General features: G+C 46.2%; 3 protein-coding genes across 12 annotated transcripts in view; 1 reads left to right on the top strand and 2 right to left on the bottom strand.

Moving 5' to 3' along the window:
- Positions 1-205: 205 nt before the first annotated feature.
- On the bottom strand, positions 206-4,583 carry LOC124089507 (mitochondrial chaperone BCS1). Of its 6 annotated transcripts, none has more exons than XM_046439576.2 (8): positions 4,317-4,583; positions 2,319-2,687; positions 2,081-2,220; positions 1,669-1,863; positions 1,349-1,412; positions 951-1,120; positions 627-744; positions 206-514 (listed from the first exon to the last, which is right to left on the bottom strand). In XM_046439576.2, the coding sequence occupies exons 2-8, from the start codon at positions 2,636-2,638 to the stop codon at positions 265-267; spliced, it is 1,257 nt and encodes a 418-aa protein (XP_046295532.1). In that variant the 5' UTR covers positions 2,639-2,687; positions 4,317-4,583; the 3' UTR covers positions 206-264. The 6 variants fall into 6 exon arrangements, with proteins under 6 accessions (XP_046295532.1, XP_046295528.1, XP_046295529.1 ...); XM_046439572.2 differs by lacking the exon at positions 4,317-4,583 and adding an exon at positions 4,109-4,225; XM_046439573.2 differs by lacking the exon at positions 4,317-4,583 and adding an exon at positions 3,869-4,022.
- Positions 4,311-24,287, top strand: Znf142 (zinc finger protein 142). 5 transcript variants are annotated; one of them, XM_046439567.2, is made up of 10 exons: positions 4,322-4,467; positions 4,740-4,882; positions 6,972-7,285; positions 11,103-11,702; positions 12,790-12,954; positions 13,806-14,630; positions 17,063-17,240; positions 17,972-20,870; positions 21,886-21,991; positions 22,853-24,287. In XM_046439567.2, the coding sequence occupies exons 3-10, from the start codon at positions 7,000-7,002 to the stop codon at positions 23,320-23,322; spliced, it is 5,529 nt and encodes a 1,842-aa protein (XP_046295523.1). In that variant the 5' UTR covers positions 4,322-4,467; positions 4,740-4,882; positions 6,972-6,999; the 3' UTR covers positions 23,323-24,287. The 5 variants fall into 5 exon arrangements, with proteins under 5 accessions (XP_046295522.1, XP_046295523.1, XP_046295521.1 ...); XM_046439565.2 differs by having other exon boundaries at positions 4,740-4,902; XM_046439566.2 differs by lacking the exon at positions 4,740-4,882 and having other exon boundaries at positions 4,311-4,467.
- The window catches only part of Plcd4 (phospholipase C delta 4), a 39,052-nt gene continuing 26,314 nt past the window's right edge, over positions 11,618-24,355 (bottom strand). The window contains exon 17 of the mRNA XM_046439571.2: positions 11,618-11,737. The gene's annotated coding sequence lies outside the window, so the exon portion shown is untranslated. The remainder of the gene's footprint in view (positions 11,738-24,355) is intronic.

The following is a 24,355-nucleotide window of genomic DNA, read 5'->3' as shown; positions in this document are numbered from 1 at the left end:
GTTAATACATGTTCCTCACTTGGATGCCCTTAGATGGAGGCATGTATCTTCCAATTTAGGGTCTCTTCCTCCTCTCTTAGGCTACACCCCACATCATCTGTATAGGTTTTGGAATGATTAACCCTTATATAGTCCCCTGTGATTGCAGCCCTTGTTTTGTATTAAGTACCAATCTGAGAGAGGGAGAAAGAGTCAGGGACCAGAGTAGTATGGCAAGTGTTTATTGATTTCCTCTAGGAGGAGAGCCCAGCACAGCCTGGCTGATTACCTCAGAGACTCGGTATTCTGAATTGCCCCTGTGGGGTCATTTTTATACAACATGAAGTAGCCCTGCACTTGGGCTGGACTGATCTGGGTTGTAGCTTGAAGGACATGATCTGCAAAGGTTTCAGCTAAAGAAGGTGCTTGCCCTGGATAGAACCTCTGGAACATCTGGATCAGCTGCCAGTGTGAACAGTAGCCCACGTACTCCTTCAGATCTACTCTCCCAGGGCGTATCAGGGCAGGGTCCAGCCTAGGAGGAGGAGAGTCACAAGCAACAGTCTCACTAGCACACCAAAAATGATGGTCTCCTCAATTTCCTAATTCTCCCAAGACATGGAATGGATTCTTCCCTCACTCCTTACCTATCAACATGGTTGGTGGTCATGAACACAATGCGTGCCTCAGTGGAAGCCACTCCATCCAAGGCATTGAGCAATCCACTGAAGGTAAGACGACCTAGACCTTGGTACTTCACAGGGTCTTGAAAAGACAGAAAAGCATGGTCATAACCTTGCTTAAAATTAGCACCTCCTCCATTCACACCACAGTCCCTGACTCTAGTGCCTCACAGCCAACCCTAGGCATCCTGTCAGCCCTGTGGAATTCCATGTCCTCCCATTCCTCATACTCCTACACCTCACTATCCTCATTGAGAACCATCCCCCTTCCCTAACACCCTCACTTACTCTCTGCAGCCAAGTCTCGACTGAGAAAAGCAGCATCCACATCCTCCAGGAGCACCAGACTTTGCTGTGGAGCCACACTCAGCAGGTAATTGAGCCGGTCATCAGAGAGGCTAGAGTCTGTGAGACTCAGCAGGCAGATGCTATGTTCCAGTTCCCCAGCCAGGGCTGTGCTGTGAACATGAGGAGGTGGTAGGCAACTTGGGGACTATTCCTGGGTCCAGACCCTTTCCTCCTGTTGTGGGAGGTGTATCTCGGAGGCCCAATTCTCCCACTCCTTCCACATATCACATGCTTTTCCTGGCTCCTGGTCCCCAGATTCATTCCACTCTCCAGCCTCTTCTGCCCAGTTTTTCTACAAAGGCTGTTTTGCAGACTTGAGTGAAATTTTGACTACTCACATAAAACTGCTCTTTCCACAACCAGGGGGTCCATAAAGCAGGTAGCCACGTCTATAGGGAATACCTAGGGATACAGCCAAGATAAATAAGACCTAAAGTGAATTATATACCCTGTCTCACATGTCCACTTTGTTCCTAGCTGTGCCTCTTATTGGCCTGATGGCCTTGGTATGAAAAAAAAAATCATAGGCAACTTTTCTTGCCCCTTCTTGTCTGGGAATTGAGCTAGAGGTTTACATCATTTCCTGGCCAAAGACCAGCCTGTCTGCCTTAACAATATGGTTAGAAATAGCCTATCCCAGACCTAAGCTACTTCTCACCTCTGTCAATGTACCACTTGGGGTTATCAATGAATTCCCGGATGTCTCTGACAATTCGGTCAGCCAGACCATGCTGTAGAACCACAGAATTCAGTGGCCGGCGGCGGCGTGGATAGCCAAAGGGGCGCCATTCAGAGCCCACAGCTGTGTACATCACGGTCTTTCCTTCCTCCTGTTGCAAGGCTAGCTCTCGAGCTGTAAAAGGGGAGATAAGACAATGCCAATAATTCTCTCCAACATGGCTGTTCTTCAGTTAGACAGAACTATGCAATAAAGGCCTCCTAGCCCCATGTTCCCAAGGACTCACATCCTCTTATTCTTCCTCCCCAAACTGCTCTTCCTCCAATATCCAATGTCCCCATCCCTATAGCGCCCCCCCCCCCCATTACAGCCTGCCTGTGCCATCCCACACCTTCCTCCAGGATGTTGAAGAAAATCTTGCGGTCAGTGCCCAAAGCTGTGAAGGTGACAGATTCCCAAGGAGTCCCGGTCTGCAAGTCTATCATCTGCATTTCTCGACTTCGTTTTACCTGGATCCATTTGCCCTGATACCTGAATAAGAATGGTTAAAACACGGGGTGAGTGAAGGAAAATGATAAAATCCAGCTCTCTATTCTTATATCAGAGCCCTCCCTGGTTCCCAGTCTTACCAGATAAAGTGGTTTCCAGGGCTGGGAACAAATTCAAACTTGGTGGAGATCCGACCACTCTCGTGCTGAAGGTATGAAGTTTCCACGCTGAGGTGCTGAGTACGGGTACTGTGGCGGGTAAGCCAGCTAAGCAACCAAGCATAGCTCCTGTCTCGAGCAGGGACTTCCAGTGTGATCATGTAATGGCGCCGGAATGCCACCAGGCCCAATTGGGCACCCTTTCGGGCCAGGGCTAGGGCTGTGCCCACACCAACCAGGCCAAATCCAGCCCCAAAGTAGGGATTGTCCTTCAGGGCCAGAACAAAGTCTGAAAGTGGCATCTTGAATGGGAAACAAAGAAGTCTACAGGCTCTCAGGCCCTATTGAAAGCTAGGGGTAGAGATGGGACAAAGCACAAAATTAGTTTAGAATCAGACTCCATTGAATGTCCCCAAACCTGCCCCACTCCCTTCTCCAGAAGTAGCAAGGACAGGTCAACAGTACTATATGTTTCAATATCCTTTTTCAGGGTAGGGGTAGTGTTGGAATGCAGACCCTTCACTCCATTTTGTCCTCCCATCAGCCTGCTTATATCTCATTTCCTGTCAGAGGACCATGTTTGGAAATTCCTTAAGCTCGAGAGAGCAATATTACCTGATTCACATCAGGATAATGGGTGGGTAGAATTTTTGTGGTCCATGGAACAAGCTGAGAATTTTTTTTAAAGTCAGAGGTTGGGGACACTAGCTGGAGTCAGCAGCAGTGGCGCTTCCACTAACTTGTCAGTGACCACATGCTTTACTTACCATGCATGAATAACATTCTTCAAATACCCTCTCTGTCCCCCACACATCCAATTCCTAAAGTCCTGTTTAGAGTTGAGACTTTTATTACTTCCCACCTAAACTTTCCCTTTAAAATTAAATTTTACTTCCGGAAGTGGCATTTTAATGGATCTTCAACTCTTGTATCACCAAACAGCTGCAAAGATCCAGATCGTTCATCATAAGGATCAGAATTCTCCCTACTCCAGCACTTTCAGTGGTTGGTTTCCAATAGATCCCTGAATTGGGTACAAACTCCTCAGTCTGGTACTCAAAAGCCTTCACAACAGCCACCCACCTACCTTTCTTGGCTTAACTCCTAATACCCTTATCCAACAAATAAGCAAAACACCTCCCACCTCCTTCCTCAAGCAATTCTCCCTGCATTTTCCCCAAATGAAATCCTGCCCACCTGCTATTTCGCCCATGGAGTCTTTCCCAAATTCAACTTAATAAGATTTGACTAGGTCTAATTGTAGATAATAAGATCATGAAGCCGGCAGTGGTGGCGCACACCTGTAATTCTAGCGACTGGGCAAGATAAGGCAGGAGGATCTCAAGTTCAAGGCCAGCCTCAGCAACTTATGGAGATCCTAAGCAACTGGTGGAGAACCCTGTCTCAAAAAATCAAAAGGGCTGGGGATATAGCTCAGTGGTAAAGTGCCCCTGGGTTCAATTATCAGCGCCGGGAAAAAATCATGAGGAATGGGAAGCCAAATAGTTTTTAGCACTCTTCCGACACCCCACCTCACTCCATTCCTGCCACTTTGCCCTGCCCCTGGCACGCAGAGCAGCGAATTGACAGCAGGGACCTCGGTTGAGGCTCAGAATGGGATCCAGAATTCCAAAACACCCATGGAAGATCATAAACAAAGCTCTCCTCTCTCGCGGTCCAGACACCCAGAAACCCTACCGAACCCCTCTCTACACCAAGGCTCGAGCCTCCAGGAACGTGGTTTGGAGTTCTCAGTCACTCCACCCCCTTACCGCCATGACTCTCTGGCCCTTCGTCTCGATGGTATCGCCCAGCCGAAATTTGGGGAAGCGCCGTTCGGTCCCGCCCCCCGAATTTTTTAATCTACTTCCTGCCACGCCCACCAAGAACTTCTTGCCACTCTGCCCCACAACTCTCGATGGTCCTCCTTTGGCTTCAGGGAAAAGGTGGAGAGAAGAGAGAAAACCATAGAGTACCCACCAGCCAACAAGAGGTAGATAGAGTGGCCGCCATATGCCCGACGTCCTAGAGGCGGCTGGGCCGGGGGCGGTAGTACAAAAGGAGCCCTGGGAGGTCACTCCAGCCGCTTTCTACCATAGAGATGCGGTTTCTGCTGGCGGTGGGTCTAGAGGTGAGTGAGCAGCTGCGAGGCGGGATCTGGGGGGAGTTTGGGTGGAGAGAGCTGGAGGCAAAAGTTTCTCGAGCTCCAGGATGGAAGTGGACCTGGACAGTGGGGACCCGTGGGAGGAGGTGCTGAAAGAAACACGCCAACGAGGGGGGCCCCTGCGCATCTCAGCGGCCGCTCTGCGCCTCAGCCGCGTCACCACTCTGGACCCCACCCGGGTACCCGCTACCGCTCCTCAGGACCACAGTCATGGTGGTGCTCCATCCCAAACCTTGCAGGTTACAAAACATCTTTCCCGTTCTGTGGCTCTTGTGCGCCAGCTCCCGTCCAACAGTGTGGATGCTGTCATCGCCTCCACTTTTCAGAGAGGAAAGCTGAGGCCCAGAGAAGCGTGGGGACTGCATCTGTCCAGGGCCACGCAGTGAGTCCGCCCAGCGGCAGGTGGGAACCCGTATACTTAGTGGCTCCTTGTTTCCCCAAGCCTTTCCTCTCCCTTAATTTGACCTTCCTTTTCCTCACTGCCATTGCCCGGAAGACAGATTCCCTTCGCGCCTCTCTCTCCCCCCCCCCCCCGCCCCGCCTTCCTGCGGGTGAAGGTTCTCAGTGTAGACAGCGCCAAGTCCTCTTGGCTCTCCCCTGAGGCGGTGTACTGCCGAGCCAGAAGATCTCCCAGAGCCCAGTTAACGGGCAGTAAGCAAGCGGAGGCCGGTTTCCAAAGATATTCCTTCGGACCTCAGAAGTGCACCTCCCTGTCACCTTTGTGATCTGTTGTTTTGAGTTGAGTCTGACTCAATTTCATGAAATGATTGTCATTCTTATAAATTACAAAAATTACTTGGCTTAAAATTCGTGTGTAACGGGATATACAGTTTAATTGCTATTGGTTTCTTGGTTGTATTCCAGTTTGAGACCTTAATGAGTTTGAAATTTCTTGGTGTGTTTCTTTATGTGGGGAACCATTGGTTTCATACCTTGGTACTATATACTTAACTTTACTCTGATGTCCGTCCCTCTCAGTGGTTCTTCACTAGTATCTACTTGTCTGACTTGCATAGTTTATTGGTGGTTTGTGTTCATTGAAGTGATGTCAGTAAAATCTACTCAGAAAGTTCCACATCAGGAAGAGAAACTGATCGGTAAACAACAGTGCAGTGTGACAGAGTTTCTGATATGTACAATGTACCATCAGGACCCCTGAAGACTGAGAATAAGAGTGTCAGGAAGTCTTCAGAATGGAAATGACATTTGTGTAGCTTCTTTTTTTAAATTTTTTTTTAGTTTACATGGACACAATATCTTTTATTTATTCATTTTTATGTGGTCTGAGGATCGAACCCATTACCTCACGCATGTGAGGCAAGTGCTCTACCACTGAGCCACAACCCCAGCCCTGTGTAGCTTCTTAAAGGACAGTAAGGCACTGACTAGCCAGAGAAGAGATTGAAAAAGTGCATCAAGCTGAGAGGTAAAAAGGTATGCGAATAAAAGAGAGTATGGTGCCTCCAGAGAATGGCACATCATCAGGTTCAGAGGTCTATTAAGGGCAGAGGTGGAAACCATGCCTGGAGAAATCAGCAAGAACCAGATTGAGATAGAAAGGCCCTATAACCTCACTGAGGAATGAGAGCATCAAGAAGCAAAAGGGAACTGGGCATGGTGGCTCATGCCTGTAATCCCAGAGGCTCAGGAGGCTGAGGGAGGAGAATTGTGAGTTCAAAACCAGCCATAACAAGTTGGCAAGACACTAAGCAACTCAGTGAGACCCTTTTTTTTAAAGGGCTGGGGATGTGCACATGTTCAGTGGTTAAACACCTGTGGATTCAATCCCCAGTACCAAAAAAAAAAAAAAAGGAAAGGGCATTTGAAATCCTTTGGCCCCACCCAATTTTGAAAACTAAAACTTAGTTTAAGATTTGACTCACTTCGTATCAAGAAACATAACCTGATATGTTTCTTATGTTGGCCAAAACTTGTTGGCTTTCTCCTAATATTGACTCTATTATACATACATTTTTATGTAAACTAAATCTTTTTTAAATTAATGTTTATATATAACAGCAGAATGCATTATAATTCTTATTACACATATAAAGCACAATTTTTCATATCTCTAGTTGTATACAAAGTATATTCACACCAATTCGTGTGTTCATACATGTACTTTGGATAATAATGTCCATCACATTCCACCATCATTTCTAACCCTATGACCCTATTATATTTTTTTAAAATTTGTTTTAGTTGTAGTTGGACACAATATCTATTTTATTTATTTATTTTTATGTGGTGCTAAGGATTGAACCCAGTGCCTCACGAATGCAAGGCAAGTGCTCTACCACTGAGCTACAACCCCAGTCCATTGACCCTATTATTTTTATACATTTTGTTCTGAACATGCTGCCATAAAGAAAATGCCTAAGTTGGAGGGCACTGGGCTGTGTACACACACAAACTGGGAAAAAAGTGAGAGCTCTAACCACATTTTGTTTTTCTTTTGGTTGGTTTGTCAGCATTTAAGAGGCCACAGCACACAAATCAATGGTGATGACAGACCCTGTGTTGGACTCACAGCCAGCCAACAGTACTGTGGAGATGGATGGACTGTGCCCTGAGCTATTGCTGATCCCCCCACCTCTCTCTGACCGTGGAATTCTGGGACCTGTCCAGAGCACCTGTCCTTCTGGGGACACTGCACCTTTGCCTGCTGACCCAGACTGCCTGCTGGTAGAGGCCACAGCTAATGAAGAGGGCCCAGGGAACATGGAGATCATAGTGGAAACAGTAGCTGGAACCCTATCCACAGGAGCTCCTGAAGAGACCCCAGGTACAAAGAGTTGCTAGCAGGCTAGTGGGACAGGCAGCCTTGAGGTTTTGTGTGTTCTATTTTTATCCTTCTGTATGGATGTGATTGGAGCATAAAATAGTATGCTATTTTTATACTTTGAGATGTTGTATTTTGGTTTGCAATTGGAGCCCGATGATGGAAGGCTGGCAGATTACTGCACAATCTTGAACCAAGCTTTTGGCAAAGTCTCTCCTCTAAGGGATTCTTGTCTGCTAGGCAGGATCCACAAGGGAAGACCTTTCTGACACCTGCCCGATCCTGGCTTGTCCTTACTCTTAACAATCTTCACAGATTCTTTACCCATATTGACCTTACACCCAGAAACTGCAGCCAGGGATTAGGCAAAAGCCTAGCCTGCCTCCCACCCTGTAGTTGGCAGGGCTTTCCAAAGGTAACTGGTATTTCCTTGCTCTAACTTCCTGTGTATAATGTACTTCACTCATTCAAAGCATGTTAAGAGGAAGGGTTGAGCTGGGCATGGTGGTACACATGGCTAACGCAGGAAGATTGAAAGTTTGAGGCCCATGTGGGCAACTTGTTGACCCTGACTCAAAAATAAAATTAAAAACGGGGCTGGGGATGTAACTCAGTTGTAGAGGTCTTGCCTGGCATGTTCAAGGCCCCAGATTCAAGTCTCCAAAAGTACTACAAATATAACTACAGTTGAGCATTTTTATCCTAGGAGAAAGATTCTCCCCCTTTTCCTACAACTTCCTATTTTTCTGAAACTTACCTATTTTTTGACTGTCATCCTCTAGCTGTAGTTTTCACCACTTCCTTGGCAATGTAATGTAGTGACAAAGAATACTGGGAAAGATTGGCTAATTTGACCATATAGTGTTTCTAACCTTCTCTGCAGTGAAACAACAACAACAAACCAAAAATTGGTAATATATAAAAAAGAGTTAATATCTTTAAAATTCAAAGATCTGCACAATAAGAAAAATAGTTTTCAAGAAAGCAAAAAAGACCCAGCTATTCCCCTTCTCGGTCTATTCCCTAAAGACCTAAAAAGAGCATGCTACAGGGACACTGCTACATCGATGTTCATAGCAGCACAATTCACAATAGCTAGACTGTGGAACCAACCTAGATGCCCTTCAATGGATGAATGGATAAAAAAAATGTGGCATTTATACACAATGGAGTATTACTCTGCATTAAAAAATGACAAAATCATAGAATTTACAGGGAAATGGATGGCATTAGAGCAGATTATGCTAAGTGAAGCTAGCCAATCCCTAAAAAACAAATGCCAAATGTCTTCTTTGATATAAGGAGAGTAACTAAGAACAGAGTAGGGTCGAAGAGCATGAGAAAAAGATTAACATTAAACAGGGATGAGAGGTGGGAGGGAAAGGGAGAGAGAAGGGAAAATGCATGGAAATGGAAGGAGACCCTCAGAGTTATACAAAAGTACATACAAGAGGAAGTGAGGGGAAGGGGAAAAATAATATAAGGGGGACAAACGAATGTCAGTAGAGGGGGCAGAGAGAGAAGAGGGGAGGGGAGGGGAGGGGAGGGGGATAGTAGAGGATAGGAAAGGCAGCAGAATACAACAGACACTAGTATGGCAATATGTAAATCAATGGATGTGTAACTGATGTGATTCTGCAATCTGTATATGGGGTAAAAATGGGAGCTCATAACCCACTTGAATCAAATTGTGAAATATGATATATCAAGAACTATGTAATGTTTTGAACAGCCAACAATAAAAAATTAAAAAAAAAAAAAAAGAAAGCAAAAAAGAAATTTCTCTTCGCTTTGCTAAATAAGAAGTAAATATAGTCAATAAATGTATGAAGGATGCTTAATCTCACATAAGTAAATTCCATAGTTAAAAATAACTATATGAGGCTGGGCACATTGGCACATGCTTATAATCCTAGTGGCTCAGGAGACTGAGGCAGGAGGATCATGAGTTTAAAGCCAGCCTAAGCAAGAGAGAGGCACTAAGCAACTCAGTGAAAACCTGTCTCTAAATAAAATACAAAATAGGGCTGAGGATGTGGCTCAGTAGTCGAGTGCTCCTGAATTCAATCTCTAGTATCCAAAAAATAAATTAATTAGTAACTATATGAGCTGGGCACAGTGGTGCACACCTGTAGTCTCAGAGATTTAAGAGGCTAAGGCAGGAGAATCACAAGTTCAAGGCTACTCTCAGCAATTTAGCTAGACCTCGGCAACTTAGCAAGACCCTGTTCTCAAGCTCTAAGGTTGGTGACATTTTGTTTCTCAACTTTGGCAAAAGTTAAACAATTTAGGTATTACCTTAAACAAAAAATTAAAAGTTAAACAATTTGTATAATGTTGGTGAGACTGTGAATTACAAATTATGGCAAATATAAATTAATATATTTTTTGAAGGTTAGTTTAGCTACATAGCAAGGTTTACAATGTGCATACTCTACCCAGTAATTCTATTCTGTCTTATAGAAAAATACACATGCACATGAGGATGGGGTTACGTAGGGAAGCTTTATTTGTTCTGGTTTGATTTATCAGTGTTTTGAAATTCCATGAACTGGACAAAAATATGAAACAGATTTATTGATAGATAAAATGTCATTGTTATATAGCAAGTGAGACAAGAAAAAAATTTTTAAAAAAAGCAAATTGTAGGATAATGACCACAAAAGGGCTGGAAGAAACTGGGTTTGGTGGCACACACCTGTTCTCAGGAGGCTGATACAGGAGGATCATGAGTTCCAGTCCAGCCTGGGCAACATAGCAAGACCCCCATCTTTTTTTAAAAAAAAGCCTGAAAAGGTAGAGACTAGCAACTCAAGGAGGCTGAAGCAGGAGGATCGATCACAAGTTCAAAGCCAGCTTCAGCAATTTATCCAGGCTCTAAGCAACTTAGTGAGACCCTATCTCAAAATAAAAAGAGCTGGGGGTATTGCTCAGTGGTTAAGCACCCCTGCAGCCAATCCCTGATACCAAAAAGAGACCAGACTATGGGGATAATTATTCCTTTGCATACTTCTTATCATTTATTTTTGTTTTTTTTTTTTATATTTATTTTTTAGTTTTTGGCGGACACAACATCTTTGTTTGTATGTGGTGCTGAGGATCGAACACGGGCCGCACGCATGCCAGGCGAGCGCGCTACCGCTTGAGCCACATCCCCAGCCCCGACTTCTTATCATTTAAATTGTTGCATTGAATTTTTTTTTTTATATTTATTTTTTAGTTTTAGGTGGACACAATATCTTTATTTTATTTTTATGTGGTGCTGAGAATTGAACCCAGTGCCTCACACATGCTAGACGAGCACGCTACCACTTGAGCCACATTCCCCAGCCCTGCATTGAACTTTTTAAAAAAACAATTAAAAAGAAAAAAAGGACCCACAGAATAAATGTAGGACAGTCCTGTATCATTTATTACAAATATTTTGATACTGCATATATATGTCATTTATTACAGATATTTTTATATTGCATATATATTGTAGATACATCTCTCTAGTTGTCATTGTTCTCTTTTGGAAGTTTTTAATCTATTATTGCCTTAATGCTTCCTAGATTACATTGATGTTTGTTCATTCATTGAACACAGTTATTAAGCACCCATCTTGTGCCAGGTATTATGCTAGATACTAGGAATCCAAACACATGTACCAGATAGACTGACCCTGATCTATGGGCTTATAGTCTGCAGAGCCAGTCTTGAAGTCCATATGCATTCAGTGAATATGAACAGATTCACCTACATTTCTATTAGTAACTAATTCCTATGAGTCTTGTTCAATCTGATTCTATTCCTTTCTCTGTCGGTCCTCTGCCTGCAGGTGTCCTGGTAAAGGTGGTGGAGGTGTACTTCTGTGAGCGCTGTGAACAGAGCTTTGCAGAGCCCACTCTGCTGTCCCTACACCAGTGCAGTGAGACCCACATACAGTCTGTGCAGGGCCTGTCTAGCCCCCCAGGCTCTGTAGAACTGCCCTCCAACAACCTCACCCTTCATGGCCCTCTGCAGGGCCAAAGCCTGACAGATAGCCCCCTATCATGTCCTGTATGTAGACAGGAGTTTGCCCAACCACAGGCCCTGAAGAACCACTTCAAGATTCACCGGGCCACTCCTGACACCTTCTCCTGCCCAGAGTCTGGCTGTGTGTTCTCTGCTGAAGATCGCAAAGGTCTGCAGCACCACCTGAGGCAGAACCACAGAGCAGTCCCTGTGCCATGTTCTTTCCGTGGCTGCTCCCTACTTTTTGGGAGCCAGCAGGGCATGGAACTGCACCGGCAGACCCATTACCCTTTCCACTGCAACCATTGCAGCTTCATAGGCTCCAACATCAAACTCTTCCGGCAGCATCAGCGGAGCCATGGAGCTGTGACACAGGGAGAACGTTCTGCTGTTCAGGGCCTTCCATCCCAGGAGCTGCCACCAGGTATGAATGAAGCCAGGGATCCATTAGTGCCCTGCCTAAAATATAGCCACAGTTGATCTTATAGAAGACACACTTATTTCCAGTGCCATGAATGACTTTCTAAACAGAAAGTCAGGAGGATAGAATTCCTGGAGAAGGATAGAAAGGCATCTAGAAACCTTGACTCATTTAGAATATACGGAACAAAGAGGAAGTCTTGGTCCGTGACACTGAGTGAAATTCAGCTTAGTCTACATGTGACCTGAAGTTACTTAAGTAAGTCCTTAGAACTTACTTTCTAAGGACAAAAGTAAAAGTGCCCACCACTGGCTGTAGCCACAAATGCCTGTAGACTCCCTGTAGAGCAAATGAGATTGGGCAGGAGAAGCTGGGGTTATTTTTAAAAGGAACCTTCAAGAGGAATGGCACTTTATTAATTCCTATTTCTTTAATCTCAAAAAACAATAATAATAGCAACAACAACAACAAAAATCCCCAATGTTGGGTGAGTAGAGAAATAAGTGAGAAAAAAGAGGCCCAGAAGAGGACAGATTTATGATGAGAGAATTTGGCTTGCTGAGATCCACTCAAGATCTAGGGCCTAAAGGAAGACTGTTTTCCTGGGAACCAATCATACCTTTAGTCTGAGTCAGCTGTTGAGGGATAAAGGGATACATTTGAGGAGCAAGATGTGGTCTTGACTCACTAAGTTGAATTTCTTAATAGAACAGTTGAGCTGTAAGGGTATATTCACCTGCACTGAGCCAACCCAGCCCTTATCCCTGGGAACCTGAACCAGAGAAATATAATCTGCCCTTCTCTACCTCTCAGTCCCTATGACCCCAGTGACCTCAAAACTCTAGGCTTCAAAGGGTCTGAGGCTGCTATTATCTGAGATTTGATTTACTTTAAAGTGATTACTACTGGTAGCTTAGCTCCTAGTTCATATCCCTGTCTTGATTGGGCATATACTTAACTATTTACAACCCAAAATTCCCTTCTGCTTAAAGGGGAGGGGGTGATTCTGCTAAGCAGTAAATGGAGAAATACAGCATTTAGTGCTGTTATTGGCTCCCTATGGACTTCATTAAATTTTATGTGTCTCCAGCTCCCAAACTGCCTCCAGGAGCAGGAGAACCTTCAGAGGAAGCAGATACAACTGTTCCTGGGCGGGTGTCAGCTGAGGAGGAAGAAGTAGAGGAAGAAGAAAGTGGCACCCATAAGGTCTCTCAGAAAGCTCTGGATAATGGCCAAGGGGCTCAGCAGTTTGAAGGTAATGACATCATGAGTAAGCTTGAAGCTCTTGATGGTAGGGAGGAATAGATAGTAGAGAAGCTGACATGGAGGCTCTAGGGTTTGGGTTTCTAACCTTTGGTTCAGATCATTCTTTTTATTCTTCCTTGACTCAAAAGTCAAGTGGAAAATGTTCAACAGACCCAAGATTCCAGTAACACAGGGTAGAGGTAAATAGAATTTGTTCTAGGCTAGTTTTCTTCAAGTAGAAAGCTCTTTTGCAAAATGGAAATTGTGATGTCATAATATAAAGATACCAGAGGTTATTGATTACCAGCAGCCCCTTTTGCCTGGTATTGAGCTTCTTAGGGACTTTTTTCTGAATCTTTGCTTCCCAGGTTTTCAGCTCAATAGTCTCTCTGAAACCCATCCCAAAGGGAGCATATTTACTGTCAGGTGAATAGGAAAGATCTGACTGTATTTATTATCAGCTCACTATTATCTAGAGCCCATTGAACTAGGGTTCAGAAGTAAGAGTATTTTATCGTCTTCCCTTTTGCTCATTCCCTTTGGGGCTTTTTTCCTTCTATCCAACCCTGACACCTCTCCCTACACCTATAGCAGGCAAGAACAAGAATGGTCCATCCAGGTTGTTCTTTTGAGCTGCTCTAAAGAGAGGCTCAAGAACATTGGATGACTGAGAGAAGCACTTGAAACAGGCCTGAGAAGTCCCTGTGTTTTGGTTTCTCTTAATACTTTTTAGTTTCTCCCTCTTCTTTGAGGCTACAGTGTTTTGAATCTATTGTTTGGGTTCTTGGAGACACCACAAAAGGTTTGCATCTGGGCTGTTGAAGAATATTGCTCTTACCTCTCTGTATTCCATCCCCCCAGGGGATGTGACTTCTAGCACGGAATGCCTCTTCAAGACACACATGTGCCCAGAGTGCAAACGCTGCTTTAAGAAGCGGACCCATCTGGTAGAGCACCTGCATCTCCACTTCCCAGACCCCACCCTCCAGTGCCCCAACTGCCAGAAGTTCTTCACCAGTAAAAGCAAACTCAAGACCCATCTGCTGCGGGAGCTGGGCGAGAAGGCCCACCGCTGCCCACTGTGTCAGTACAGTGCAGTGGAGAGAAATGCACTCAACCGCCACATGGCTAGCATGCATGAGGATATTTCTAACTTCTACTCAGACACCTATGTCTGTCCTGTCTGCCGTGAGGAATTCCGCCTCAGCCAGGCACTCAAGGAGCACCTCAAGAGCCACACAGCAGCAGCCGTAGCAGAGCCTTTACCCCTGCCCTGTTTTCAGGAGGGCTGCAGCTATGCAGCCCCTGATCGCAAGGCCTTTGTAAAGCACCTGAAGGAGACCCATGGGGTGCGGGCTGTGGAGTGCCGCCATCACTCATGTCCCATGCTCTTTGCCACAGCTGAAGCCATGGAGGCCCATCACAAGAGCCACTATGCTTTCCACTGTCCCCACTGTGACTTTGCCTGTTCTAACAAGCACTTGTTCCGCAAACACAAGAAGCAAGGCCACCCTGGCAGCGAAGAACTGCGCTGTACCTTCTGCCCCTTTGCCACCTTTAACCCAGTGGCCTACCAGGACCATGTAGGCAAGATGCATGCTCATGAGAAAATTCACCAGTGCCCTGAGTGCAACTTTGCCACTGCCCACAAGAGGGTGCTCATCCGACATATGCTGCTGCATACTGGTGAGATGGCTTCCATCCATCCTTAAGATAATGTAATAATGATGATGGTGGTGATGTGTCTAACATAAGCTTTTACTGTGTACCAGACATCACAGGAAGGGCCTTACATACATTGTTTAACTTGGCCTAGAATTCCTAAGCACTGCTTTAGTATCCCAAGTTTACAAATGAGCCATAAGTTGAGTGTCATTTAAATAAAGTGGTCAGGCTAGGATGTGAATCTAGGCAGTCTGAGTCCACAGCTTGTGCTCTAACCGCAATACAGTTATGCATCATCCTTAGGCATGGGATGATGACCACCTAGCCTATTAGAATAAAGAAACCCAGACCAGGACAGATGCCTTCCTTTTCAATTCAAGTTTGGTGATATGCTGTGAGAGACAGGAGGCAAGATGACTGAACATACATACACATGGGCTTCCAAAGTTGGGGCATTCATGACACTGAAATAAGATCATCCCTAATGACCTGGAAGTTGTATTTGTTTCACCTCAGATTCTTTAATCCGTTGCTAGCATTTTAGATGCTAAATAACAACAGAATCATGCTTCCTGCTACAGCATCATCCCCTTTGGAATCTATATAGAGACCAGTGTCAAGAGGACATTAAGAAACTTTTCACCATGTCAGGCATGGTAACACACTCCTGTAATCCCAGCCACTGGAGAAGTTGAAGCAGGAGATCGCAAGTTTGAGACCAGCCTCAGCAACTTAATGAGACCCTGTCTCAAAAAATAAAAAGAGCTAGGGATGCAGGTCAGTGGTAGGAGACCCATGCCCTTTTGTGTGAGTCCCTGAGTTTAATTCCCACCACTAGGGAAAGAAATCTGGTTTGGGAGGAGAGTTTTTTAGACAATTTGGGGCACAAAGCCACTGTTGTTCCCATTGAATAGTTCATTTCTTTACATGATTTTTTATAAAATTTCTTGTTTCTGAGGCCTTTCCTAAAACTTATGTCTGTACACTATTGTATGGTTTACAAAGATCTTTCATGTGTACTATCCCATTTATCAATCTTGTGAGCAAGACAGGTAAAGACAAGAAAAGAGACAAACTATGGGAAGTTAAATTTAGACCTACTTTAAGGTCTCACAGTTAGTGTCAGAACCAGAACTAGCATGCCATGTTGCTTGCATTTCGCTACCGGGAAGGGGGCTGGGTAGAACAAGGCCCCCAGCCTGGTCTTGACCAACTCTTGGACACCCCATCCTTGAATTCACTCTGAGAACCACTGACAACTTTGGGATATCTCATTTAATATTCACATGAGCCATAAGAGGTCAGTATTTTTTGTTGCTCCCTTTTTAGAGACCAGGAAACTGAGACACATAGTAGGAACCAACACTTAATAACTCTCTGATTTCTCTGTGCCTCAATTTCCTCATCTATAAAATGAGAGTGATAATAGTACCTGCCTTATAGGCATGTTATGAAGATTTAGTGAGGAGGCTTTTTTTTTTTTTTTTTTTGTAGTTGGTCACAATACCTTTATTTATTTTTATATGGTGCTGAGGATTGAACCCAGGGTCTTGCACATGTGAGGCGAGTGCTCTACGGCTGAGCCACAACCCTAGCCCCTTGAGGAGACATTTTTGTAAGTGCCCAGAAAGGTGCTTGGCCCATAGTGGGTACTATGCAGATATAATGCCTGTAGTTGGGCATTAATACTTATTATAATATTGAAATCCAGAGACAGGGTTTTTTGTTGTTGTTTGTTGGTTTGTTTGTTTTTGAAACGGGATGAACCCAGGGTGCTCTACCACTGAGCTTCATTCCTAGCCCTTTTATTTATTTTATTTTATTTTTTAATTTTTTTTAATATTTATTTTTCAGTTTTTGGCGGACACAACATCTTTGTTTGTATGTGGTGCTGAGGATCGAACCCGGGCCGCACGCATGCCAGGCGAGCGCGCTACCGCTTGAGTCGCATCCCCAGCCCTTTATTTTATTTTGAGACAGGGTCTTACTAAGTTGCCAGGACTGGCTTTGAACTTGTAATCCTTTTGCTTCAGCCTCCCAATTGCTTGGATTATAGGCATACTCCATTGCACCCAGCTAGTCAGTTCTTAACTACTGTTCTGTTGCCTGTTTTTTTTTCTCTCTGTTCCAGAAAACTGAAAGGAATGGTCTAAATGGAACAATTGGTCATTAATGCCAGTAAGCTATGTAACAAATCAAGAATGGACTTCAGACCTAGTTTTGAAAAGCTCAGTCTTTCTCCTTTCCATTTGTTTAGGAGTTTGGGGAATAGTTGTCTGACAGGGCTATGAAGCATTCTTGATTGTTGTGAGGCTTTTAGTATCTCAAGTTACATATGAAGTTTTTGCCCCTGCCTGGCATCAGGGCAAACTTGCTAGAGGAAATGGTCTGGCCACACATGTGATCTGTGTCTGACATGTGTCCTCCCCTCTCATCTCCACTTCCCACATAAGGTGAGAAACCTCACAAGTGTGAGCTGTGTGACTTCACCTGTCGAGATGTAAGCTACCTATCTAAGCACATGCTCACCCACTCCAACACCAAGGATTACATGTGCACTGAATGCGGTTATGTCACCAAGTGGAAGCACTACCTCAGCGTGCACATGCGAAAACATGCCGGGGACCTCAGGTACAAATACACACATGCCTTTGTCCCTATCCCAAGAACCTTATGCCAAGTTAGTCTTCTCTTAGATCCAACTTCTAGCCCCACTGCTTTTTCCATTTGCTGGAGAGTTCCTCCTAATGCCCTCTGCTCCCCCCATCTCAACTCTGTCACCTACAGGTGGCTAGCCCCTGTGCCTGTAGCCCAATTGCATAGTGAGCACTCTCTGAGCCCAGGGGAGAGAGTTTAGACCTAGAGGAAAAGCCTAGAGACTAAAGTGTACTTAAGTTCTCATAGACTGGTCCTGAGAAAGTGGATAGAATCTCTATTTATGGTGCCATCCTAGCTACTTCCTAATCCAGGAAGCTGGTAGGAGCTTTCATGCTTCCATGGGAGAATGGGACCTAGACATAGAAACCTGTCTTGAAATGCTGTATTCATGTCAGTGGATGGTACTGACCCATTATTACTTTCCTTGAGGAAGCAGTAGAGAGTAGGTCTTAGAACACCAGCCCTGAAGCTAAGCTGTCTCTGCCTCGCTTCTTTTGGAACAAACCTCAAGCAGGTTATTAACTTTCATGCCTTGACTTCCTCATTTGTAAAACAGAAATGCCTGTTTCATGGGGTAGTAAAAAGGTGGGTTAAATTAGATGATGTATGTACAATACAGAGTTTAAAGCTTGCCATGGAAAGTTTTTATTCAGAGACTTTTAGCTCCTGCCTCCTTGTGATCACCCTCTTTTCCTCCTTGTCAGATACCAGTGCAACCAGTGCTCTTATCGCTGCCATCGGGCTGATCAGCTGAGCAGCCACAAGCTGAGGCACCAGGGCAAGTCCCTGATGTGTGAGGTATGTGCCTTTGCCTGCAAGCGAAAGTACGAGTTGCAGAAGCATATGGCTTCCCAGCACCACCCTGGCACACCAGCCCCACTCTACCCCTGCCGCTACTGCAACTACCAGAGCCGCCACAAGCAGGCCCTGCTGAGCCATGAGAACTGCAAGCACACCCGTCTCCGTGAGTTCCACTGTGCCCTCTGTGACTACCGTACCTTCAGCAATACCACACTTTTCTTCCACAAGCGCAAGGCCCATGGCTATGTGCCTGGAGACCAGGTCTGGCAGCTCCGTGATACCAGCCAAGAGCCTGGAGCAAGGCAGTCACTGACACCACCACCAGACTCAGAGCCTTCAAGCCAGCTATCTGCCCAGCCTGAGGGACCAGGCCACAAGCCTGACGTGGATCCCACCTTGGATCAGGCTCTGCCAGAAACAAGTGAGGAGGTCATCACTCAGAGACAGGATGGCAGTGAGGCTTCCCATGGGAATGACCTGGTTGGCAGCTCCAGCCCAGCAGAAGTGGAGGAGGGCAGCTGCACGCTACACTTAGAGGCCCTGGGAGTAGAGCTGGAACCTGTGTCTGAGCCATCTCTCGAGGAACTCACTGAAACAGCCCCTGTGGAGTTCAGGCCCCTGGATGCCTCAGTGCCCCTGGGACTGGAAGGACCTGTGCTATCCAGCTTTGAAAGTGTTGGAACTCCTGGCTTGGGTGCTGAGGAAGAGCCCATTCTGGAGAAACCAGAGTCTGAGTCCCCCAGAAATCCTTCATCCTCAGAGGAGGCCCCTAATAGCTGGGTGGGAACCTTCAAAGTAACTGCACCTGCTGAGACGGCACCTTTGCCTCAGTTGCCCGAGACAGAGTCATTACTGAAGGCCCTACGGAAACAGGACAAAGAGCAAGCAGAGGCCCTAGTACTGGAGGGGCGCGTGCAGATGGTAGTGATCCAGGGAGAGGGGCAAGCCTTCCGCTGCCCACACTGCCCTTTTATCACTCGCCGGGAGAAGGCTTTGAACCTGCACTCCAGAACAGGGTGCCAGGCCCGCCGAGAGCCCCTGCTATGCCCTGAGTGTGGGACAAGCTTTAAGCAACAACGTGGACTCAGCACCCACCTGCTGAAGAAGTGCCCTGTTTTGCTTAAGAAGAACAAGGGCTTGCCTAGAGCAGACACTCCCATCCCCCTGCATCCTCAGCTCCCAGGCACCGAAGCCTCAGAGGATGCCAAAGATGGGAAGCCCCCACCTGTACCATTAGAAGTAGAGCTGTTGCTTTCAAAAGATGCTCCTTCTGAAGTTCCCAGGGAGCCAGAAGTAGAGGAGCCTCTCACCACACCCTCTATTTCCCCAGCCCCTCCTATAGGGAACTCCTCACCCACAGAGACCCCAGAGAAGTTCTACTTTGAGCAGGGCAAATTTCGCTGCAACTCATGCATGTTCCTTTGTTCTCGACTCTCCTCTATTACCTCTCATGTGGCTGAAGGCTGCCGAGGGGGACGTGGCCGGGGAGGAAAGCGAGGTTTGCCTCAAACCCAGCCTTCTCTTTCCCTACAGAACAATGAGAATTCTACTCCCCTGAGTAATAGGAATACACAGTCCAGCCCTAGTAATGGGGACACAACTCTGACTCAGAAGCAGAAGGGGGCACTCTTCTCCTGCCCCACATGTCCTTTTCGCTGCCAGCAGGAACGGGCCCTGAGGACTCATCAGACTAAGGGCTGCCCCCTTGGGATGTCTGGAGAGCTGCACTGTGGCCTCTGTCCATTCATTGCTCCTGCTGCTGCTGCCCTGAGACTCCACCAGAAACGGAGACACCCTACTACAATCTCAACCCGTGGCCCCCGGCCTCCCCTGCAGTGTGGGGACTGTGGCTTCACCTGTAAACAGAATCGGTGCCTGCAGCAGCATCGGCAACTCAAGCATGAAGGGGTGAAGCCACACCAGTGTCCCTTCTGTGACTTTTCTACCACCAGACGGTACCGATTAGAGGCTCACCAGTCCAGACACACAGGTGTTGGCCGTATCCCCTGCAGCTCCTGCCCTCAGACATTTGGCACCAACTCGAAACTGCGCCTGCACCGGTTAAGGGTACATGACAAAACACCCACCCACTTCTGTCCACTCTGTGACTATAGTGGCTATCTTCGCCATGACATCACTCGCCATGTCAACAGCTGCCACCAGGGCACCCCAGCCTTTGCCTGCTCCCAGTGTGAGGCCCAATTCAGCTCAGAGACAGCACTTAAGCAGCATGCTCTGCGCCGACACCCTGAACCCCTAAACCCTGCTCCTGGCTCTCCTGCAGAGGCCACTGAGGGGCCCCTAAACTGCTCCCGCTGTGGCCTGCTGTGCCCCAACCTCGCAAGCCTGCGGGGACACACCCGTAAGCAGCACCCACGGCTGGAATGTGGGGCCTGCCAGGAGGCCTTCCCTAGCCGGCCAGCCCTGGAAGAGCACCGGAGGCAGCAGCATTTCAGCCACCGCTGCCAACTCTGTGACTTTGCTGCCCGGGAGCGAGCAGGTCTGGTGAAGCACTACCTAGAACAGCATGAAGAGACTTCAGCTGCACCAGCAGCCTCGAATGGGGATGCTGGCCAGCCCCCTCTGCGCTGCCCCTTTTGTGACTTTGCATGTCGCCATCAGCTCGTGCTAGATCACCATGTGAAAGGGCATGGGGGCACTCGGCTCTACAAGTGTACTGACTGTGCTTATAGCACCAAGAACCGGCAGAAGATCACATGGCACAGCCGCATCCACACTGGGGAAAAGCCTTACCGCTGTCACCTCTGCCCATATGCCTGTGCTGACCCCTCTCGCCTCAAGGTAAGATCTGGGCTATGGGACAGGGAATGGAAGGAATGCAGGCTCTAGTTTCTTTAATCCTGACCCTTCCAAATATTAGATCTGTGATTGGACAAGTTCCTTATCCTCTTTAAGGCTCAGACTCCCCATCTATAAAAAAGAAATAATATTTACCAACTTCATGGGGTCATATAATAATACAATTCTTGGGGCTGGGATTGTGGCTCAAAGGGAAAGCACTCGACTAGCACGCAGGAGGCACTGGGTTTGATCCTCAGCACCACATAAAAATAAAAAAATAAAATAAAGGTATTGTATTTAACTACTTCTAAAAATAAATATTTAAAAATAAATAAAGATATGTGTCCACCTATAACTAAAAAATAAATAAAAAATATAATCTTTAATACATGCTTAAGAAGAACAAGGACTTGCCTTGTGATAAAGACATAATAATTTATATGTGCATGGTAGTGCACACCTGTAATCCCACCAACCTGGGAGTCTGAAGCAGGAGGATCACAAGTTCAAGATCAGCCTCTGGAATTTAGCAAGACCTTATCTCAATAAAAAGGACTGGACATGTAGCTCAGTGGTAAACTGCCCAGGATCCCCCCACAAAAAAAAAAAAAAAAAATTGGGGAGGATAATCTGGATAATAACGCTAACATTTATGAGCAGTTACTATAATGCCTAGTACCATGATTTTAATCTTTTCAAAAATAAAGAGATATAGATACTTATTCTATTCCCCATCTTACAGATTAGTAGACTGAGAATTATGGGTTAGCTCACCCAGTGACTGTCAGTGTCAGAACTGAGATAGTCAGGGAAAGCCTAGAGAGGGACTGAATAGGTAAGGTTGATAACAAAGTGACCATTATGAGGGACCCAGTTGGTAAGGGAAGTAGAGATGAGATGAGATTAAGGAGCAGGGTTATCCACCAATGGTTTCTCTGCCTACTTGTCCCCGCTTCTATATCCAGTGAGTGCCAAGGGGAGCACATGTTCTGCTTTTTGCTCTTCCCTCTTGTAGTACCATATGCGGATACACAAGGAGGAACGGAAGTACCTGTGTCCTGAATGTGGCTACAAGTGCAAGTGGGTCAACCAGCTCAAGTATCACATGACCAAGCACACAGGTGAGTCTGTGATTTGGGTTAAAGGATTCTCCCATTCACTATCAAACTTGACTTCACCGAGGTGGTGTATGTCCTTGCCCAGATTCAGGGCCATCATTGATTTTTATACTGAGGGTTCAGGTAGGCTGGGAGTGTGTGTACCGGAATGGTACACACTGAATACCTGTCAGAAATAGGACAGAGTAAACCTGAGAGTCTGGGCATCTGTACTTGGCAGATTTCTCAGGGATTGTGGTGTAAGGTCACACCCCCCCCATAGAGAACCCCAACTCAAACTTGAGTGATTGAGGACAGGTCTACCTGATTGTATACAGATATGATGGAACTATCACAAATAAGAAGGAGAAAGAGGAGGGCTCCTTTGTGCTGATGTGGTTCTCTGAAAAAGGTTAATGATTGCCTTTGATTATTGCATATGGTTCCCCCATATGTGGAGGAATTGATCAGGTGCATTTCAAGACCCTCTGCTTCTATGAATGATGCTTCTTTCATTTTTACCTCTTCCCTCTTAAACATTTTCTTTGACTTTTTGAGTTGAACAAGGAACTGTGTTTAAGTGTGTTTTCAAATTCTGTGACCAAAAGAGGGCTGGACTTTCCCATTTGATAACCTACCATATTTGATACTCATTACTATCAGATGGCTAGTTGGTTAGAGGTCCAGTTAGTTATCGGTATCATTGGGCTTCCATGTATTCAAAGAATGTGTTGAAAGAATGTCAAGACTGGAACATTCCAAAGATAATGGTCATTAACTTGCCACTTCTGTCGTTTATATCCCAGTATGTATCAACAGTGACTCTTATGACCCATTGAGCCTTGTCTGTCCCCCCTTCGATGGTGATTTATTCCCTGCCTTTAGGACTGAAGCCATACCAGTGTTCCGAGTGTGAGTACTGCACCAACCGGGCTGACGCACTGCGTGTGCACCGGGAGACACGGCATCGAGAAGCACGGGCTTTCATGTGTGAGCAGTGTGGCAAGGCCTTCAAGACGCGCTTCTTGCTGCGCACCCACCTTCGCAAGCACAGTGAGGCCAAACCCTACGTGTGCAATGTGTGCCACCGTGCTTTCCGCTGGGCTGCTGGCCTGCGCCATCACGCCCTTACCCACACAGACCGCCACCCCTTCTTCTGCCGCCTCTGCAGCTACAAGGCCAAGCAGAAATTCCAGGTGGTCAAGCACGTGCGCAGGCACCACCCTGAGCAGGCTGACCCAAACCAGGGTGTGGGCAAAGACCCCACCACTCCCACAGTGCACCTACATGATGTAAAGCTGGAGGATCCCAGCCCTCCAGCTCCTGCTGCTCCTCCCACTGGACCTGAGGGCTGAGAGCCTGCTACCACTAAGACAGGAAGAAAGTGTGGTAAGAGGTGTGCATACTGGGACCAGAGTTAGCCTGAGGAGCTCAGGGCCTAAGAAAGGACTGGCTTTGCGGTGTCAGTGCGACTGGAAACCACCCCCTATCCCCACCCCCAGGACTCTGGACATAGTACTTTGAAATGAACAGCTATATGAGAGAGAGACATGGACCAAAACAGTGATTTCTTCTTGAAGTGCGCAGTGTTTTTAACCTGTGAATTTCTAGTTTCTTAGAGACCCTGGCTATAAGATCTTGGTTTTATCCACTCTGTCTTCTCTTCTTACTGTATCAAATCCTATTTTCTTTCAGCACCTTCAAAACAGTTGTATCTAACTGCATGTGCTATTATGCCTGATGCTCTATAAAGCATGTCAAACAGAATGACTGCCAACTTATAGACTCATCCAAACTCCTGATTTGGCATTTCTAGGCTATGATCTTGATCTGCCCTGTCCCCTCTTAGACCTCTGCTCCTCCTTTATCTCTTCTGAATTCAGTCGGAAACAGGTTCTGAAACAGAACCAAGTCTGCCTTCTCTGTCCTTAAGCCTGTCCTGATGTTTTCACTTTCTCCCTATTTCCAAGCCCCTCTTTCCGCTTGTATAGAGGGAGGATTGTCACTCACTAAGCCTCCTCTTGGAAGCAGCTTTAATTCAACATAAATCCTTAGACTGGCCCACAACTGCACTTATGAGGGAAAGCACAAAGGCACTGTAAAAAGGCAGGTGATTGGGAAGGTAAATCTCTCATTCAGAATTCTCACAGTGTAATTACTTCACTATGTATTTGATCATCTGAACTGAGACACTCTGGGAAAATCAAAGAAGATGCCATTAATATTTATTCTGGGACTCAACAGATTATAAACCAGGACTGTTTTAGGCAAACTTTCCAGGAGGGCCAGATCACATAAACCTTTGTCTCCTTTTGCCCTACTTCTCAGAAGCCTCTCTTTTGTGTCCTTCCTATTCAGCACATGCAGGAATGTCCCCGGAAAGCTTGG

The sequence above is a fragment of the Marmota monax genome, unplaced genomic scaffold (assembly GCF_021218885.2).
Source record: "Marmota monax isolate L192 unplaced genomic scaffold, Marmota_monax_Labrador192_F-V1.1 WCK01_AAM20220418_F8-fsc00041, whole genome shotgun sequence".
NCBI lineage: Eukaryota > Metazoa > Chordata > Mammalia > Rodentia > Sciuridae > Marmota > Marmota monax.
The sequence above is the reverse complement of the archived record's forward strand: the minus strand, read 5'-3'. Positions and strand labels throughout refer to the sequence as shown.

What these genes read in the sequence shown, in the direction of transcription:
- Znf142 (XM_046439566.2), top strand. Translation starts at nt 7,000, where the DNA reads ATGGTGATGACAGACCCTGTGTTGGACTCACAGCCAGCCAACAGTACT. An exon ending in ACATATGCTGCTGCATACTG is followed by an intron (nt 14,631 to 17,062) that starts GTGAGATGGCTT and finishes TTCCCACATAAG; the next exon opens with GTGAGAAACCTCACAAGTGT. An exon ending in TCACATGACCAAGCACACAG is followed by an intron (nt 21,992 to 22,852) that starts GTGAGTCTGTGA and finishes CCCTGCCTTTAG; the next exon opens with GACTGAAGCCATACCAGTGT.
- LOC124089507 (XM_046439576.2), bottom strand. Translation starts at nt 2,638, where the DNA reads ATGCCACTTTCAGACTTTGTTCTGGCCCTGAAGGACAATCCCTACTTT. An exon ending in CAAGTGGTACATTGACAGAG is followed by an intron (nt 1,413 to 1,668) that starts GTGAGAAGTAGC and finishes CTGTATCCCTAG; the next exon opens with GTATTCCCTATAGACGTGGC. An exon ending in TCGAGACTTGGCTGCAGAGA is followed by an intron (nt 745 to 950) that starts GTAAGTGAGGGT and finishes TGTCTTTTCAAG; the next exon opens with ACCCTGTGAAGTACCAAGGT.